The 19,749-nt window shown below is 45.2% G+C and overlaps 1 protein-coding gene across 2 annotated transcripts in view; it reads left to right on the forward strand.

The window, feature by feature from the left end:
- Positions 1 to 19,749, forward strand: part of IGFBP2 (insulin like growth factor binding protein 2) — a 64,239-nt gene that overhangs the window by 36,084 nt on the left and 8,406 nt on the right. The window contains exon 2 of one of the 2 annotated variants that reach the window (XM_081197331.1): positions 17,505 to 17,704. In XM_081197331.1, coding sequence (XP_081053457.1) covers positions 17,505 to 17,704 — 200 coding nt within the window. The remainder of the gene's footprint in view (positions 1 to 17,504; positions 17,705 to 19,749) is intronic. The other variant, XM_081197332.1, reaches the window with a different exon arrangement.

The following is a 19,749-nucleotide window of genomic DNA, read 5'->3' on the forward strand; positions in this document are numbered from 1 at the left end:
AGGTTACAGACACTTCGGGTTACAGACTCCGCTAACCCAGAAATAGTACCTCGGGTTAAGAACTTTGCTTCAGGAAGAGAACAGAAATTGTGCTCCGGTGGCGTGGTGGCAGCAGGAGGCCCCATTAGCTGAAGTGGTACCTCAGGTTAAGAACAGTTTCAGGTTAAGAATGAACCTCTGGAACGAATTAAGTTCTTGACCCGAGGTACCACTGTACTGCTTTTAGTTGATCCTTGGGGAGCATTCCCACTTTCAGAAACCCCCTCTGAAATAATTTGATAAGCTAACAGGTAGTAGAATTTCACCCCTGCCAGTAGCTTGAGGTTTGACAGCAGTACCCACTGGGCTTAGCACTTTGGGAAAAGAGGTCCCTAATCTCAAGTACAAGAAGAAAGTATTTATATAAATGCTATAGTCAGGAAATAGAAAAGTCAGCAGAGCAAGGTATTTAGCCTACATGCTATCAGTTCTTTTACTTTAAAAAAGCCTCACATTCTTGGACAAACTGCAGAGGAAGCAAATTTCTGAGAACTATTTGAAATCAGCTTGCAAGAGAAAAGTATCCACTGTGAAGTGTAGAGAGCGTACTTAGTTTTGAATAGTGTCTTTAAACTCTGCTGCCCAGTAATTTTAATAGTCCGATTTTACGTAGAACTGCAGTCGCCTAGGCTGATCGGCTTCCAGTGGGCTTTGATGTGCCTAATTTAGCAGACGATTGGGCAGCACGACATCTACAAAGGACACCCCTTATTTCTCCCCGATGTGATATGTCCTGTTGAATTTTAAACCCCTTCTGTTGTCAACCCCTCTCCAGCACAAGCTATAACCAGCATTGGAACCCCAGCTGCTGAGCATCACTCAGACTGTGCTGCAACCTCCCTGCCCCCTGCGCAAGGGCTGCTGACGTGCCTCTCCTTGCGTCTTTTGTGTGCTGTCCTCATCCTGACGCAGCTCTTTCCTTTCTTCTCCTCTTTTATAAGGGTTCAGGCTGGAGGCGTGACAGATTTTAGGCCTGTCAACCTTGACGGTGTCTGTTGGAAACTGCCCCAGCAGTAGAGTGGAAAACTTCATGGAGCATTAGATATGCCGCCTGGCTTGACGGCCTCCCGGGTAAATGTGTCTGGACAGGGCGATATTTGCCCTTTTCACAAGCGCCTGATTGGAGGGAGCAGCTCCTTGCATGCAGAGACTGTCCCCAGGATCACGTCATTCTGCCCGTGGCGTCAAGCTGGGCCTCGTCAGCACTCCACTTTCAATTAGCTTTTTGTTTCGTTAATGAAATCACACGCACATTTATTCATGAGGTACGGGATTATTTTGCTTTGCATTCCCTCCCTCCTGGAGCTGCCAAGCCAGTGGGGATTCCCCATGTGGGCGCACTGACAAAATTGTGGAAAATGTGGAAATGCTTTTGCTTGGGAGGAGGACGTATCCTGGGGGTGGGGGAAGCGGCATTGTGTAGGAAGGTAGCAAAAAGCCCAGCAATCCCACTTTCTTTCCTCCTGTGTGGATGGAGCACATGCCTTGCATTCTGGAAGGTTCTGTGTTCAAATCCTCAGGTAAAAGGATCACATAGCAGATGATGCCCAAGACCCTCAAGAGCCAGCGCCTATCAAGTTAAGACCATACCAGGCTAGATGGCAAAAGTTCTTGTGTATATTTCTTGTGCCGACTTCTTGTGTATATTTCATAGCTTGGTTCCTTGAGGGTGGGATAAGACTTGAAGGATCCAGACTGCCCAGTCTCTGCTGCCAGAGCACAAGGAAAGGGGAGACTCCTGTTGCACCCACATCCTACTTGTGAGTATCCCCTGGACATCTGGTTGTCCAGTATGAGAGCAGTATCCTGAACTAAATAGACCCATCGGGCTCTAATTACCGGTACGTTCTTAAGTGATTGAGAATGGATAGGCTGGCAACACTGTGCTTCCAAAAAACAAAACAAAAAGCCCGCTGTGAAACATATTTGCCTGTCTCCATAGTTCCATGTTTATTTTCCTTTTCTGAAAAGTTAAGGAATGATCTTCAGGTCAACGCTTGCTTCCTCTTACAGACTTTTATGACCCTCTAATGAATGAACCATGCTACCCCTTTTTATAGCCAAAGGTAGCAGGTGGGAGTAGGCTGCAGGAAGGGCCTCTGCTGTGGTTTATTCCCCAGCCAGCTTTTAACTACTAACATGCTGCTTTAGGGTACCCTAAGCCTCTGACTGTGCAGCTGGCTATTGTCCTTTTGTTCCCCATGAATGGAAATGTTTCTCCGTCACTGGTGTTTTCTGCGGAAGGAGAATGTCCAGCATCATCTTGGCTGCCCCTGTGTCCATTGCAAAAATACAGCAAGACCCCAATCCCTCTTCCACAGCCTTCTTGCCATACTCTTAAGAGTGGTGGGGTCTTTTCTCAACACCTCACTTTTTCAGAGAAGGCAAGAGTGCTGCAAACCAAGTGACCAATGGCCAGCTGCAGTCCAACATCTGGATGACCACACATTCCCCACCCAGATCTATCTTATGCCTGCTAAGAGCCCCCACGAAAAAATAAGTGGGCAATGAAAGAAAGATGAAAAAATATATATTTTACATTTTTTAAAAGCATGTGTTTTCAGATTTAAAAAAATGGGGACACTGTGAGTTCTGAATCTACTTTAAAGCGGTAATTTTTCATTTCAATATAGCCAAAAACTCATTTTAGCAACTGAAAATATTTTATTTGCAATAGGAGATATTCATTTTCCTTTGCCTTATTATGTATATTGAATGCCATTATGGTGTTTAGAAGATGATTTATCTTAATATTTGGCAACTGAAAGTGTCAGTTTGGCTGCATTAGACTGTTTAGTTGTATTCACCTCTATCTGATGTATTCAGAAATTTTATTTCATTGCAAATATATATCCACAAATATTTTTAGTAAAGCAGGGATTTTTATCCTGACTTTTCATGCTGTCCCCTTTTAGTCTTAAGTGGTCAGGAGTTATTCTACTTTGTTTGATTCTGGCCGCATCAGAGAGGACAGATGGACAAATAGTCTATCTGCTATCTGGTATTTGGGGAAGTTAGCACATATGCTTTTCACAGTTCTAGTAAAATGTGCTGGTAAACAGAGTGCTGAGATTCTCATAAGACTTCTGTAATTGTAGGCACATCAGTTTTGAAAATTATTATTGTACACCAGAGTGCAACTCAGTAATAGGGGGTCAAGATGTGTGTCTGAGCGAGTGAGAGAGAAATGTGTTGACATAAGAGAGCACAACTTTCAGCATGCCCACTGAGGTCAGATAATTTTTCTTCTGAAGTGCTCTGTGATTGAAGAACCAAGAAATGAAGAACCAAGAACAACAAATGTAAGTATTCAGACAGGATTAAGATATAAACTTTTTAAGGAAAGCAACATCAACTCTGAAATGGAGATGGCATTCTGATCCTAGGTACCGTACATTTTACCAAGGAATAATTGTGTGGTTTCCATGAGAATTTGGGGTGTGGGGAGAGGAGTGCAATCTCATGTTTGGTTTCACAACTTGCAAACCCATAATACTTATTATGGCCTTTCAGGAGCTTACCTTGTCAGTACTCAGTTTTGGACTATGTCATTCTTGTTTTCCCTCCTTTACAAAAGTAACTTTTGGCATATAAAATGGAATTTCAAAGTCCAGTATTCGTCCACTGATTAAAAAAAGAATGTCATTTAGCAATTGGGAGTTCAGTCCAAAGGGCAGTCTAGTACATTTAACTGCAGCAACATCCACACACTGCAACTGGTTACTGTAATTCATATAAAAAGAAGCTATTGTTAGCATAAATGTTCAGGTTAGTGAATTATGGTAGCTGGATGGAGCACGGATGCTCCTTTTTGTTCTGCTTTAAAATCCACCTTAAAATATTTCAGTGCAAATAATAATAATAATGTACCCCGCCCATCTGGCTGGGTCTCCCAGCAACTCTGGGTGGTTTCCAACAAAGATTAAAAATACATTAAAATATCACACATTAAAAACTTCCCTAAACAGGGCTGCCTTCATATGGTGACATAATGCAATATTTTATGCTAATATTTTGAATACTTAACTTTTAACTCCCACTAGCAATCAAGGGCAATGTTGCAAGGGCAAACCATACAGAGTCTTCGGTTTGCCTGCACCTCTCTCACTTTTCCTGTAGTGTACTGGCCCTATTGAACTTAGACGCTAGACCCAGCATTGCAATTTCCCGAACCTCGAAGAGATGCTGCATGATCACCTGGTCTGGGGCTTACATGATGAGGCTCTGCGGAAGTGCCTGTTTGAAAGAAGGCAGCTCACATTCAAAAATGCCCAGGAGCACTGGCACCAAGTTCTGCACAACATTGGTGGAGAGGTTCGTCAAGTGCATGCGATGTTACACGTGCGACAAACACTTATTATGTCATTCCCGTCGGGAGATGCCACAAGGCCCGATGAGGCCTGCTGCCACTGCACATTTTTCACACAGCCCCACAAGCACTGGCGGAGGAAGAGGAGTGCAGGGGGAGCACACCACCCCCAGGATGCGCACCAGCCCCGCCCCCACCTGCTCTCCCCCCCCCCCGCCCCCGGTGCTAGAGCATGAAGTTCCGCCACTGCCCACAGGAGCAATGGTCTTGAGAACTGTTTTAAGGAAGATGATTAGGGCAGAGGTTTTCAACCATTTTGAGCCCACGGCTCCCTTGACAGACCCTCCAAGCGTCCCTATTTTTCAAGGACAGTCCCAGATTTACAGAAGCTGTCCCAGTTTCTGATTTGATCCCTGAATGTCCCGCTTTTCCTTAGATGTCCCTGTTTTTATCGGTTAAATGTTGGAGGGTATGGAGTTATGCAACCCAGGAGCCAAGGAGATAAGTCACTATGCAACCTTTAGAAGACATCTGATGGCAGCCCTGTATAGGGAAGGTTTTTAAAAAAAATGTTTAATCTTTTATTATGTTTTTATATATGTTGGAAGGTGCCCAGAGTGGCTGGGGCAACCCAGGCAAATGGGCATGGTATAAATAATGAAATGCATTTTAAATAAAAGCACACACACATTCTACTCATGTAAAAACACATTGATTCCTGGACCATTCGTGGGCCGGATTTAGAAGACGATTGGGCTGGGGCCGGCCCCCGGGCCTTAGTTTGCCTACCCATGTATTAGACGATACTTTATGGGTGTGTAGCTAGCATCGCTTTGCAAGTTTTTGAACAGAGCAACCTAGCTGGGGACAAAGAAAACCTTGACTGGCCTGTGGCTCTCAAAGCAGTCAAAAGTGGTTTGGGAATGCTGGTTTCAAATTGTAATGAGGGCAGTTTGCACAGGCTTATTTATCACACCACCTTTTTGTCTCTGGCTGGGTTAACGTCCAGGCCACTAGACCAGGCAAGCAGCAGGCCGCCTCGGGTCCCCTCTCTGTGGTCTGGCTCCCTTTCTACGCCTGCCACCTCCTCCAGGGACCTTCACATGTTGGGTAAAGGGCAGGACCCTTGGAAGCATAATTTGAGGGTGTTTTTGTTTTGTTGTTTCTAATGGAGGGGAGCCTTGGCCCGGAGCCCAGGAATTGGGTGTGCAGCAGTTCTCAGCAGCGTGACAGCGATGTGTGTGAAATTTGAATAGCGGTAATGAGGTGCAGCACTCAACCTAATTGAATCTTGTATTGCAATTTAGGTTATTGACACATAGCCTCAGCAAATGATGTAATTGTTGGTGCTGTGGCCATATCCTATATTCCTTCTATTTTGAAGATCGATGTTTATTAACTTGTGCCGTTCATTTTTTAACATTATTTTATATGTGTGATCCCCTTGGAGAAGACTGAGCACTTCAAATGTAATATAGCTGATTCCTAATGTTTCCTGAAAACTTGAGGTGTCTCTCTCCAGTTTAGCTTCCTGCTTCTCTACCCCTCGAGTATGGACTCCCTGGATTTATGTGAAGCCTTTACTGCAGTGATGGAGAACCTGTGGCCATCCAGATGTTGCTGGACTTTAATAGCCTTTACTCATTGGCCATGCTGGCTGGTGTGACATCTGGGGGGCCAAGGGTCCTCCATGCCTGTTTTACTGTGGCTCTTCTCTCTCCTGCAGGTTGCCAGGGATTTTGCTGTGGCTACAAGAGAGGACGCACTGGAGCAATTCTGTAAATACATTTGAAAGTTGAAGCCAGAATCAATTCCACAGTCTAAGGCTATCCAGTTTCATGGATGTGTATGAAAGGGAAGAACAAGGCAGCATTAAAACAAGTGAAACTGCTTTATACCTTATGGTTCATTTGACCCACTGTTGCCCTCTCCAGCTAGCAAGGGGTTCTTCAGGGTTTTGGACAAGGGACTTTCCTAGCCATGCTAGCTTAATTCCTTTTTTAAAAAATCCAAAATTTGGGTTTTCTTTTGTGCTGTGACTTTCGCAAAATCAGAAGCTTTGGGTGAGGTGAGCCGGGGGACTTATGTTCACAGCATTTGGTTGGAAGACTGTTGGCCTGGGCTCCTCCCCTCTAGGGAGTTAAGAGTCAGTGTTTTGAAATGTCCCCAATTTGGAGCATACACTGCCAGGTTATTTAGGATCTGTTTCAGAGCTCAGATGGGGTAAGGGACTTGCTTTTAATGCCGGTTCAAGGCATACAAACGATCACAGCTTGTGCTTTTCATGCCCGCCTTAGGTGGAGTTTTCCACTAGAAAAGGGAAAATAAACCTGTCCGGGAGATGGAAATAAAGTAGCTATAAACTGAGTACAATTGAGCCAGACGTATCTGCTTTTGAAACACTAGCAGATGTAGTAGTAGCTGTAACAGCTGTAACACAATACAGCCTTTTTATTAACTGAGGGCGGTGGATGGTTCTGAGTGTTTTAGAGCATGGATTTATTTTTAGGAGCTATGAAATTTTATATACTAGCTGCAGGTGCTCGTACTTCAGCTTTTGCTTCCAGTGCCTAGAGCATAGCAGGCAGCTTTATTCAGCGATTTTGCTGTTAACCGGCTTGCTCTCAGTCAGCTGATGTGCTTTATCTTTAGGCGAAGAGGTAGGGGAGAGGTTGTCTTGTGAGGGTCTCAAGGGGAATTAAAGAGCCTGTAAGTTCTGTTGAGAAGCCTCATAGGAATGCACCATTTCCAATCCCAAAGAGTTTGTAAAGGCTTTCTATATATTTCAGGTTGAGGTTCAGATGATGTGAAATTAGGCATAGTTCATCCTATTTCCCAACAGTTTTTAAATGTGTGTTTCACTCTCTGGCTCTTTCCAAAACATTGCAAGGGAGACCAATATATTGTTTGGTTTAGCTAAAGGTGTGGAAAGCAAAGGAAGCTGGTGGTGCTGGCTGTGACGTGCCAGTCCTTTTTTAGTGTCTATGCAAAAGGATGCACCTTAGATGCCTCTGTCCCTGCCTCCTCTCTCTTAGAATCATAGAATTGTAGAGTTGGAAGGGACCACAAATGTCATCTAGTCCAACTCCTTGCAATGCAGGAATCTGGGCTCAAACCCACGACCCTGAGATTAAGAGGCTCATGCTCTACCAACTGAGCTATGTCCTACCTCTTCTTCTCCATTGTCCTTTGTTGCTGTGGACTACAGCTCCTATCACTCCTGACCATTGGGTAAGCTGACTGGGGATGATGGGATTTGTAGTCCAGGGATGTCTTAAACCCTAAGGCTCCAGAACACTGATCCAGCAGATTTTAGATGCCCTACTTTTTTCTACAAACACCTCACTACTCAGCAAGAATTTACTGGAGTTAATTAGTTGGTATAAGTGGAAATGCAAACCTAAGTTACATTCACTGTCCTTCGCAGCATCTGTGTGTGATACTCATTTGTTAGACTAAGAACTAGCAACCCAGGGCTAAACCTAGACATGCCCAATACCTTAAAAACAACCTTGTGTTTCATTCTGACCCATAACTCAATGTCATGTGTTGCATGTTTCTAATATTGTTACTCACCATCTCAATCTCTGAGCAGTGCGAGATTCTAGGCGTCCACTGGAGACTGTGGTGTCTTTATGATATGGGGATTATTTATACATATATACAACCTGTACCTATGATAGAGGAGCTCACAGCATTGTGCTTCAAGAGGTTATTGCTTCTCCCATGGCCACAGTCTTGGATTCTGGTGGAAATTAGCCATTGCCCTCTGTCCCTCTTCTCCTGTCTGCTGCCTTTAACTGACTGCAGCTATTTTGCCTCCAGCCCACATCATCCCCAGCAGCAATCCTAAAAACCACTGCTTTAGAACTCTACTTCAAAGGCTTTTGTCTTTCTAACTAATTCTGAATTGGGGAGGGGGGCTCCCACTTGCTCTCTGGCACAGAGCCACTCTCTTTGTCCTCCTAAAGACTTATCTTTAGTGGATCATCACCAGGCTGTCTCCTGGCTTGTATTTCCACATGCTAAATCCAGTGTCTGGCACCCAAGAATTAGAAGGGGAGTCTAGGCACCCCACAAACTGATAGCAATATTATGCAGTAAGAGAGACAGAGTTGCTATTTTGAAGTAACAGCCTCATATTTACCTGAATACTTAGTTCCAGCTGGAGGGCATTGACCACAAGAGGGCTTTGCTTTCTCTTAGTACTCCAGCTGGATATGTAAGAAACCGGGACAAAAGAAGAGGTTTGCATGCCCACACTGTGGACTTTACAACCTATTATAGCTTGCCATGTTGTGGAACATGGGGAATCTAACCAGAGACCCAAATAACGCTGAGCAAATGTGTCATATAGGGGAAAAATGAGAGTAGGCCCACTTGGGAATTAAGTCTGTGGTCTGAAGAACCCAGGGAAAGAATGGGGTCTTGAGAAATAAATGATGTCCATTTATTTTTAGAAGGACAAATGAAACAGTGGCACATAAGCAACACACAAAATAGCAAGCTTGGGGAAACCCAATTGAGTGTTTCCTTCTGCTAGCAGCTGCCTGTGCCCTTTAGAGAAGTCCCACTCCCTCAGACTTGGAGATTAGCAGGTGCAAGGTGGTGGTTGTTAATTTTAAAATAATTTTTTAAAAAATTAAACTATTTTTTTTTAAATTCTGGCTTTTTAAAAAATTAGTGATGGTCCTGCTGTCTTCTAGGCATAAGCACTGGGATGTCTTGTCTTCTTTATCCAAGACTGAATTGTCCTGTGCACATACTGGAGGAACCCACAAACAATTCTGTTTTAAAAAAAATATGAGGAAACTATTGGGGTGACTTTGTTCTTTGTGAGTAAATCATGAAAAGGAAATGGTAATGGTTACAGAGCATTCTTTCCATTCTGTATCACATTACTGGTTCCATTGATGTTTTGAGTATGGAAAATGAAGGAATGGAAGAAAGGAAAGCTGTGTTATTAATAACTTCTTGTTTTGTTTTTAATGGGCCAAGTGCTTCACAGTCTTGGTCCTGTGCAGAAGGTCCTTATTATTCCTGTTTTATGAAGATTGAAAGATTGTGACTTTAAGGCCAGAGTGTGATGGAAGAAGGATTTGGACAAATGTCATTGGGCTGCACTGGCTTTTATGAGTATGAATTGCAAGGCATTTTGGTTTTTTGTAGCTGATGCTTCTCAAATAGGTATTTTGCTAATCAAGCAACTTTCACCCAACTGAAATTCAAGGCTGCTTTCCTAGGTGTGGAAATCAATTGCAGAAGATGCTGGGGAATGTTGAGATAGGAAGCCAGCAGGCAGAGAAAAGGGAATGGGCCGATGTTGAAGGAATAAAGCAGGAGATGGCAACAAGCTTTAAAGAGTGTGCAATAAACCTAAGCTAAGGCACTCTGTGGCATTCAAACAGGTCCATGCAAATTCATGGCAGTAGAACCCCACTGTGACTTTAAGAGCAACAGAGCAGGTGAAAAGGACACCAGGATGAGGATACTTCTGGATGCCCTGATCATTTAACAGTCATCCTTATTTATTTGCGGGGAGCTTAAAGCTAAAGAGACCCCTGACCATTAGGTCCAGTCATGGCCGACCCTGGGGTTGCAGCACACATCCCGCTTTATTGGCCGAGGGAGCCGGCATACAGCTTCCAGGTCATGTGGTCAGCATGACTAAGCCGCTTCTGGTGAACCAGAGCAGCACACGGAAATGCCATTTACCTTCCCGCCGGAGCGGTACCTATTTATCTACTTGCACTTTGAGGTGCTTTTGAACCGCTAGGTTGGCAGGAGCTGGAACCAAGCAACGGGAGCTCACCCCATCATGGGGATTCGAACCTCCGACCTTCTGATCGACAAGTCCTAGGCTCTGTGGTCTGCTTCTAGCTGATTTTTTAAATGATGTTTGGCATGAGGATTGATTTCATGATTCTTCCATGCACCCGAATCATGGGTTGCCATATATTCCAAGCTCTAGATTGAGCCAAACTGGGGCTAATTGTGACCCCCTTCTCAATTTTCCTGAAATCTATGGAGCCTCCTCTATCGTCTCCAAACCCTCACCAGATGCTGCCCATATGTTTCCAAGTCTTTTATTACCTAAAATGGAACATCACAAGAACTTGCTTTCTTAAAAGAATGACAACTGGCATTCTAGTGATTGCAAATTTTGCTCTAGAGGTCAGAGTTCGTTTTGGAGAGGCCATTTGGGCAGGTTGAGTAGTGAGACACAGCCCACTTTATCAGATGTGGCAAATGGATATTTCCTTTTCCTTTTCTCATAGTCTGAGATCTGCAGCTCCTCCTTAAGCTTAAAGTAAACAATCTAAGTGGAGTGCCCTGCAAGTGGATGGAACCAGATTTGATTTGGTCTATATGGGACATAGAATCACTGATTAAAAGTTCCTCATGAGTGACCTTAAGAAAAGGCAGACGGAGAAAATGCAAAGTGAAATGGGGAAAGGAAAAGGGGGAGTGGAGGGTAACGCCCTGGGCAGAACCACTGTCTGGAAAATAGACAGTGGAAAAGTGTGATGTGGTTTCAAAGCGAACAATATTTAAATACATTCTGCTGAAGCCAGTGTGGCTGAGGAGGTAAAGTGGACAAAATCAAAGATGGACACGCAGACAGAAATAAAAGGGTAGGGTGGAGCACTTATTTGATCTTTTGGTGTATGTACGTCTTGGGGGGAAAAAGTATTATATGTGGAATCCCCCCCCCTCTGGCTTCAATTTCTTGAGTGGAAAGTCAGACTTCTCGCCATACTACACTCTGTCCTTCCCAAAACCTATACTAAAATATTCAGTTGTGGGTTCCTGAGGTCAAATTGTATCACTGAAGGCATAGGGACCTCTCTTTTTGTCACTTTTGTGGAAGCACATAGCTGCCATATTCCACCTCCTGTCAGCAGAGGTTAGATAGGCAGCAAACATACATAGCCTGTAACTTGGACGTGTCTGTTGGAAGCGCTACCCCATTGGCTGCAAAATCCTCTCTCTCTCTCTCTCTCTCTCTCTCTCTCTCTCTCTCTCTCTCTCTCTCGTCTCATATCTCCCAAATGAGGGGTGGGCGCTAGCTGTGTTTAGTTAGTGGCCACTTCACACATGGTTGCTAGGAAATCATGAGCAGCCACAAATTCCCTTTGTGTGTGCTTGTGTATATACTATGTACACATCCTGGTGAGGGTGGGGTGGGGGAGACTTATGGCTTGGATCCAAAGGAATGTGAGTGTGTGACTCTTTACACAAAGACTTTTTCCTGCCCCATTTTGTTCACTTCTGTCCCTTGAAAAGCAGAACACTCCAGGACAAGCAGGGTGGATGTGGTGTGGTGGGAAATGTATCTAGAGGGGGTGTTTGTGGAAATTTGGGTGGGGTGGGAGAGCAAGCGTCTTGGCCCCCACAGCATTCTGTAATGTGCAAAGCAGCCCTTAGTGGTGACCCCTTAGGAGCTGAGTCCTGCTCTTTAAGACAGTTTTCAGAACTAAACGATGGTTTAGCTGAGGTATTCCTACTTCCTGCCTGCCAGGGTGAGAACCAATCTCACTCAAAAGGATGTGATGCCCAAATAGTCTCAAAAAGTGTGTGTTAATTTTATTTATTTAATAAAATTTATGCACCACTTGATCAAAAATATCAAGGCAGTTTGCAAAAAGATAAAATCAAGAAAAACTCACGACCCTTCCTTTGTAGGATACAAAAATGAAAATGCTAATATTAACACCTTGAACTTGGCCTGGTGTCAAATCTGCAGCCAGTGCAGACCTCTGAGCACAGGTGTTTTATGCTGACAAGGCCTCGCTCCCGTCACCAATCATGCTGCAGTCTTCTTCACTAGCTGAAGCTCCCGGATCAAGTGCAAGGGAATCTCCACATGGAGGGCATTGCAGTAATCCAGTCTTGAAGTAACCATTGCATTAACTACTGTGAGTAGGCTTTCCCAGTCCAGGAATGCCCATAGCTGTTGAACAAGTCACAGTTGGTAAAAGGCATTTCTAGTCACTGAGGCTACCTGAGTCTACAATGCCAGAGCTGAATTCAGAAGCAACCCCCTCCTGCTCCTGTGGGGAAGTGCAACCCCATCCATGGTAGGCACTGACCAATTTCTTGGACATGGGAGCTACTCACCCACAGTGCCTCCATTTTTTCTTTTGGTTTATGGGTGATTTTGCTATGACAAGATTTGAGAACAACTGTGAGGCACAGGAATGTTGTTTGCTTAAAGGTGACCACTATACTGGACTAAAACATGCTGGAAGTGTTGGGATGCAACTGGGCTTGCACTGGAGGCTGATATATCTGCATGGGAAAGAGCAGATAGAGAGGGGGGCCTCCATGCTTCCTAGACTGTTCTTTAACCTTTGCTAACCCTCCTTGAGGGCTAGAACGATACTCTTAGGGCTGCTAACCTCATTTTGCTACTTCTTTCTTCTGCATGCCTTGCCTTAGGGGAGTGATGTCTGTTTTGGCTCTCTCTCCATCTAAGATGCAAGAGCAAGTGTAGATTTTTGCATTCTCCTCCTTAGTTACCTGAACTAGGATCTTTCCCCTATCAAGCATGTATTTCCTGCAATAAACATAGCTTTCTTGCTATGGGACTAATGGGACTCAGAGTCCCATTGCGGTCATATCCAGGGCAAAGCAGGTTGCCTCCACAGTGATTCAGTGCCAAGTTCAACTTCTGCCAGTGCATTTAAATAGTCATCAGAGCAGACATTGCAAAAGCAGGAGAGATCCTCCCTAATCTTGCTCTCTCCATACGGACTTGAGACTTTTGCTGCCCAAGGATCCCAGCAGAAGTTCAGAAAAGGTTGGTGCGGGAATGGTGCCGCAAAGCATCAGGGCTGGGACATGTATTCTGGGCTATAAATTGAGTGAATGGGGAAGACTGCATCACACCAGCTCGGGGAAGGATGGGAAGAATGAGTGCATTGTTCAGGCCCCCAATATGTACCTTCAGCGATGGAAAGCGAGCAAAACGGGCAAGTAGGGCATGCTGCTAAAAGCTGGATTTGCTCGTGCTGAAGAGGGATTGTCAAAGCTGCCGTTTCCATGTGCCTTTGAAGGGCTTGAAAGCACTTCCTGGGGGGAGGTGACAGCCAAAGGAGGCCACGGGATGCCCATTTGGATCATCCCTGTGCCAGCAGCCGTCCGGGACAACCAGAGGAACTTGCTAAGCAACCACCCATTGGAACATACTGTTCATTCTCCTGCTTAGCAATCCCTTTTCTACTCTCACAGTTATGCTGAAAAGACCGGACAGCAGTGGAAGATAATGCATTGGGGGAGGAGGCAGAGTGGGGTTAATATTGCATCACTTATCTGGAAGGCTCTTGACCAGTCTTGAGTTCCAGATCTTCAGCTTTTGCATAGTTCTTAACGCTTTGAGCTAAGCACAAATCCAACCATGAAATGATGGCTGGATCATCAGGTGATTGTCCTTTTTTTAAAAAAAATATGTGCCAATGTCATGCATTAGTAGGGAAGTATCATCCCCTGATGCAAGCTGTTGGAGCAGGTTGATGCTATAGATTTGTGGCCTTCCATATCTTGTTGAACTCCACCTGCCGTCAGCCCCATTTGACAAGATTTACCCAAGATGACCCATTCGGTCAGGATTTATGGGAGCTGCAGAGCAGCTCTATTTAGAGGGCCACAAGTGGTCAAACCCCATTATGGATCTTGGCAGCAGGGCATGCTGGGAGGGAGAGTTCATTAATTTATTTGAGGCATTATTCACCTGCCCTATTCTGTCAACATAAGGACTTTGACTTGTGCCATGAGAGTTTCCACCTCTGCTCCCAGGGGTGCCAACTTCAGAGGACTGAGCAGTTTTGGCGCCCCAATACTTTTGGGGAGTGGTCCCCCCAGTGTCTTCTACCATCAGGTGGTGGAGGCCAAGTGCAGAGCCAAGCATGGCTTCAGTGTCTGGCTCCTCCTCTTCCTCCTCCTGCCATGGAAGGCTGCCGAGCCCAAGAGAGGAGGAGCTGATCGCCAATGCATTCAGCTCTGTCCCCTGGCCCCTGTCAAAATGTCACATGGCTCCCTCAATCTTTGGTGCAAGTTGGTGCCTCTGCTTGCTCCATGGGTTGTGGGTAACCCCTAGAACAAATTTAGGGGCAAGCAATGGGAGGAGAGGGGATGAACGATCTGTTGGACAATCAGAAATCCTTGCGCTGATGGAACATCCACTTAGTGCTGCATTGGATTCTACTCTTCGGTTTTTTAATCGCTTCCCAAATCATATAATTTATATACAGTGGAACCATGGTTCTCAAACTTAATCCATTCTGGATGTCCGTTTGACTTCTGAAACATTTGAAAACCAAGGCGCGGCTTCCAATTGGCTGCAGGAGCTTCCTGCACTCCAGCAGAAGCTGCATTGGACGTTCGGCTACCAAAAAACGTTCGAAAACTGGAACACTTACTTCCAGGGTTTCGGGGTTTGGGAGCATCAACTAAGCTGTTCAAGAACCAAGGTTCCAGTGGACTGCTTGATTGTATTTTTAAACAAAACAAACTCAACGTGATACAATAAATATACATATATACAAGGGACTTCGTGATCTTGGACTGGAAGGAAGCTACCTTGATAAGTACCCAGCAGACTATTTTAGGCTAAAAAGGTAAAGGGACCCTTGACCATTAGGTCCAGTCGTGACCTACTCTGGGGTTGCGGCGCTCATCTCGCTTTATTGGCCGAGGGAGCTGGCGTACAGCTTCCAGGTCATGTGGCCAGCATGACTAAGCCAGCATGGTGAACCAAAGCAGCACATGGAAACGCTGTTTACCTTCCCACTGGAGCGGTACCTATTTATCTACTTGCACTTCGTGCTTTCGAACTGCTAGGTTGGCAGGAGCAGGGACTGAGCAATGGGAGCTCAGCCCGTCGCGGGGATTCGAACCGCCGACCTTCTGATCAGCAAGTCCTAGGCTCTGTGGTTTAACCCACAGCGCCACCCACATCCCCATTTTAGGCTAGATGGTGGTAATAATTTGAAATGTTGACCCTGGTGGACAGGTGAGCCATATGATACCATTGGATTGGACAGCCCAGGCATTAAAGTGCAACAAAATTGGACCCTGATCTTCTATGAAGACTTGATCAAAGGAACTATGCCAGTTGCATGCCAGGCCAATCTCCAAATTCCAGCAACAGACTGCAGGGATTTTGGGTTGGAGAACACATACTCCAGGTCGGATTCCTGGTATGCCTCCAGCTCAGCCCTGGGAGAACTGTGAAAATGCAGCTGAATTTGTCACGCTAATTGTGAAAAATTGGGCAGCACTGCTAGCCATATTTTCCAACTGTGCCATATTTAGGGGTCATATGGGCCAGAAAGACAGTTGAGGTTCTGCATAAGAGATTTGGAACAGCTGGATCTTTGCCAAATCACAGTCAACAGTTGTCCGTGAATTTTTGATGTTTCCATGCATGCTCCTACACCAGCCAGGTGAGGTCAGGCTTTGGCAGCCAATCTGTACTGAGCCTGATCATAGAAACACATAGAAACAGCCTGTAAAAAGTCTGGTCTGGAGTTGGCGACATCCAAATACCTACTGGTCCAAATTCAGCTGACTTCTGTTGAAATCAAAACTAGATGCCATAGGTTGCTGGTTAAGGCAGAATGGACTAGGCTAAATGTTCACTGGCTCTGATCTTTCTGGGTCAGAAATAGCAGCTTCAGTGAAATAGAACTAACTCATGACATAGCCAATCAGATTTGTCTGTTGGGCAAAAGAAAAAAAAAGTTCACATTTTGACACATTGAAGAAACAGTGGAAATTTTTGCTTGGAAGTGTTGATGAAGGTACCAGAACAAGAGACCATTTTCCACGCTGCCCCCCACCCCTAGTCATTAAAATCGTGAATATTTTCAGCTCAGCCATGACTTGAATGATGACCCATCCTCCCTTTCCTGGCCTTTCATTAAAATCTTGTAGGGGAGCTTTACATTTGTTATACAATCTTGTATATTTGATTTCAGTTACATGATGAGATAGGGAATTTGTTTATAAACAATACAAAGCCTGCTTTGTTATGTTGCTTTCTTTTTGTATTCTTGGCATGATTTCTCATCTAGTTGCTTTCTCCCTTTTTTGGTTCTCTTTACTTATTTTCCAAAATGGGCCTCTTTTTTATTATTATTTAATTAGAGTCCTTAGGGGCAATTATTTGACCCTCAAACACCCCCCCCCAATCCCCTTGAGCCACTTGGCTAAGTTCAGCTCAGATTCTGCTTTGGAACCTCTTGAAAGCCTGAGGGTGACAGGTCAGGAATGAACTTGGCCCACAGTATCTGAACTGGGGGGCGGGGGGGAGAGGATAATCAAAGGATCGGGTGTTGCTAAAAGACCAAGATGCTTAGCTTATCCATTAAAAAAAAAATTCTTTCTCTTTACAGTATAAATGGGACATGATGTTCTGCACACTTAGCCAAATTGTCTCCTGCAGTTCAGACATGTGCGACTTCTGATTTGAAATAAATGCATTATTAAATACTTTTGACAATTTGTGTAACCAAGCATTTAAAGGCTGGAATGGGGGGGGGGGAGAGTTTTTTGGAATCTCACACAGCTGGGATGCCACTTCCACATAGCTGTGACTGGAGTTCATATCCCACGCTGAGAGCCAGCGTGGTGTAGTAGTTAAGAGCGGTGGACTCGTAATCTGGTGAACCGGGTTCGCTTCCCTGCTCCTCCACATGCAGCTGCTGGGTGACCTTGGGCTAGTCACACTTCTCTGAAGTCTCTCAGCCTCACTCACCTCACAGAGTGTTTGTTGTGGGGGAGGAAGGGAAAGGAGATTGTTAGCCGCTTTGAGACTCCTTAAGGGGAGTGAAAGGTGGGATATCAAGTCCAAACTCTTCTTCTTCTTCTTCTTCTCCTCACTGTGGGCCTGTGTGGATTTCCCCCATTTGTTCTGTTGTGGGCATCTCTGGGCAGAGCATTTGGGTTCTGCGGCTAACATAACTAATACACCAGTGCTATTTTTTCTAGAAAAAGAGGTGCCAGAACTCACCATGAACTCACCCTTGTTCTCTTATAATGGCATTGGCGCCCACCTGAGAGGTGCCGGAACTGGGTTCCAGCTGGAAAGAAGCCTTGCTGATGCCCCTTTTCTTTCTTCTCCCACCCTCCTTTTCTTTTTTTGTCTGTGTAGATGAGGAACATACTGAAGTATCTATTGCAGAGAATGTGGTGGATGCCGCCTCCAGTGTGGTGAGTGGCGGTGGACGGATAAAGCCCCCTAAAAATGGCAAGGAGTTCGCCGTCATCCGTGAGAAGGTGAATGAGCAGCAAAAACAGCTGGGCAAGCCTACCAAGCACCACCTCCACTCGCCATCAGTCAGGGTGAGTGAGGTAAACAATGGGTGTGGGAGATGGTCTTCAAATCCCTCGAAAGGGTGCAACATGTTATTCTTCTTTGAGGGGGGTGGGACTATATGTAGTTTGAAGATGATCACTTGATGAGCTTTTTCTCTAGCTGTCAGAGGCACCCCTGCCCCTAGTCTCCATTAGTAGCTGGATGAGACGCAGAGAGTGAAGAATGTGCTGTGAGTAGAGGAGTGGGAGCTTTTCCCATCATCTGGACCCCCTAGGAAACTCAACAAACCTGCTGGAACTGGGTGTGGAGAGTGCAGCTGAATGGGACACAGCTGTTGGGCTACCTGAGAAAGTACCAGCCACTTTGAGCCTGCCTGTAAAAAGCAAGTCTAGAGTGAGAAACTAGGGTGGTGTCCGCTGTTTCCAGGAACTCTTCTCATTGTGAGACTTTTGTGGGCTAGCTGAGAGTTTCTTTGGAGCCTGAGTGAGAACCCAGAGGTTGAGCCACAGAGTTTCTGATTGTCAAATGAATAAAGTTCATTGTGTGAGACTGAATTCTACTCACCTCTCCCGTCGTAAACAGTGCTGAAGGTTACATCGGGGCCAGGCCATGGGAAGAGATGAGACAGCACAGCGAGGAGGAAAATAGAGCCAAACAAACAGAACACGAGATACCTCTTCATGAGATTGATGGATTTTGGCAGGGCCCAGGAGGAGGACTTTGCCACACAGTTGTCATTCAGGATTACAGCTGGCATCATTAACCAGAGTGCAGGGATAATTCCTATCAATAGCTTTTCTAATTTAGCTTTGGATCCTCTCCCCCCACTTGTCGGGTGGGACTGATGCTACATAAGCTTTTGGTCTTATAGCCACAACTCTTGGAGGCTCCCAGAGCAGCATTGCTTTGATGCCTCCAGAGCAGTCTTGGTGCTGCTGCTGCTGCTGCTGCTGCTGCTACTACTACTACTGCTTTTCCTGGGGTTTTCCATTCTCCTGCTCTGTGCTTTTAATTACCGCACTCACGCTGGTCTAGTTGGCTTCACTGTTCCCTGACGGGCTGGGTTCCAGGCAGAGTCCGAGTGGCTGAAAGGTACTCAGGATGCTTTCTTGGACAGAAACTGGTAAACCAGTGTTAAAATTGGTTTTCAGAGTCTCTTCAAAGCAACTGCGGGCTGCATTTAGGGACCTGGCATGCTGTCAGCTTGTTGGTGGCCTTTGCAATCTTGAAAATCAAAAGATAAGGACAGAGTACTGGTGGCCCAATCAGATAAGACACGTGTCACGAGTCGATAAGCTAAATAAAACCACCCACCCAGAACAGGGAAAAGAACCGTGGCAATTCATCTGTGAAAGATTCCTTGCCCAGCTAATTGCCCAGAACAAGATCTACCACTGATATGAAGATGGCTGGAGTATTAAGGAGTAAGCCCCACTGAACATGTCTGAGTAAGCATGCTTAGGAGTGTTCTGAAAGTTTGCATTCTTTATATACGCTGTAAAATTTTAAACCTTGAACAGCAATGTATCCCAACCATCATACAATGTGTTTCCTGGTCTGGGGTCTATTGGCGGGATTATGGAGTGTCTCAATAGGATGATTGCACTATGTATGCCAGGTAGTGTTAAACATTGCAGCTGAAGCAGCAACTTCCTGGGCATGGTTGATACCATAAGAGAGCCATGGTAGCTGAAGAGGATCCCATATATAGTACATGACCAAATGCCACTGGGAATTAGAAGGTAGCATCGGGGTGGTGGGGGAGCTTAGTCTCTCACAGTACATGCATATTAGCTTGCAGAGCAGCGAATCAAGACGTATACAAAATGGTAATGTTTGCCCTCCATGATAACTGGAGGAACTGATTTTGTGCACACTCCCGGACTGGATATTACAACCTGAGGCAATATAAAATGTCACATTACCACCAGCAGCATAGCCAGGGATATGTGTATATATAAACTGTGTGCTAAAAATATCCCAATTTTTGGGCCGCACTATAACCTAACATCCAAGCCAAGAGGAGCTGAATTCTGCTGTCTGTACATCACTTATGCAGAGCAGGAACACGTTACGTGGA

This window comes from Podarcis bocagei (assembly GCF_964188305.1).
Source record: "Podarcis bocagei genome assembly, chromosome: 1".
NCBI classification, from domain to species: Eukaryota; Metazoa; Chordata; class Lepidosauria; order Squamata; family Lacertidae; genus Podarcis; species Podarcis bocagei.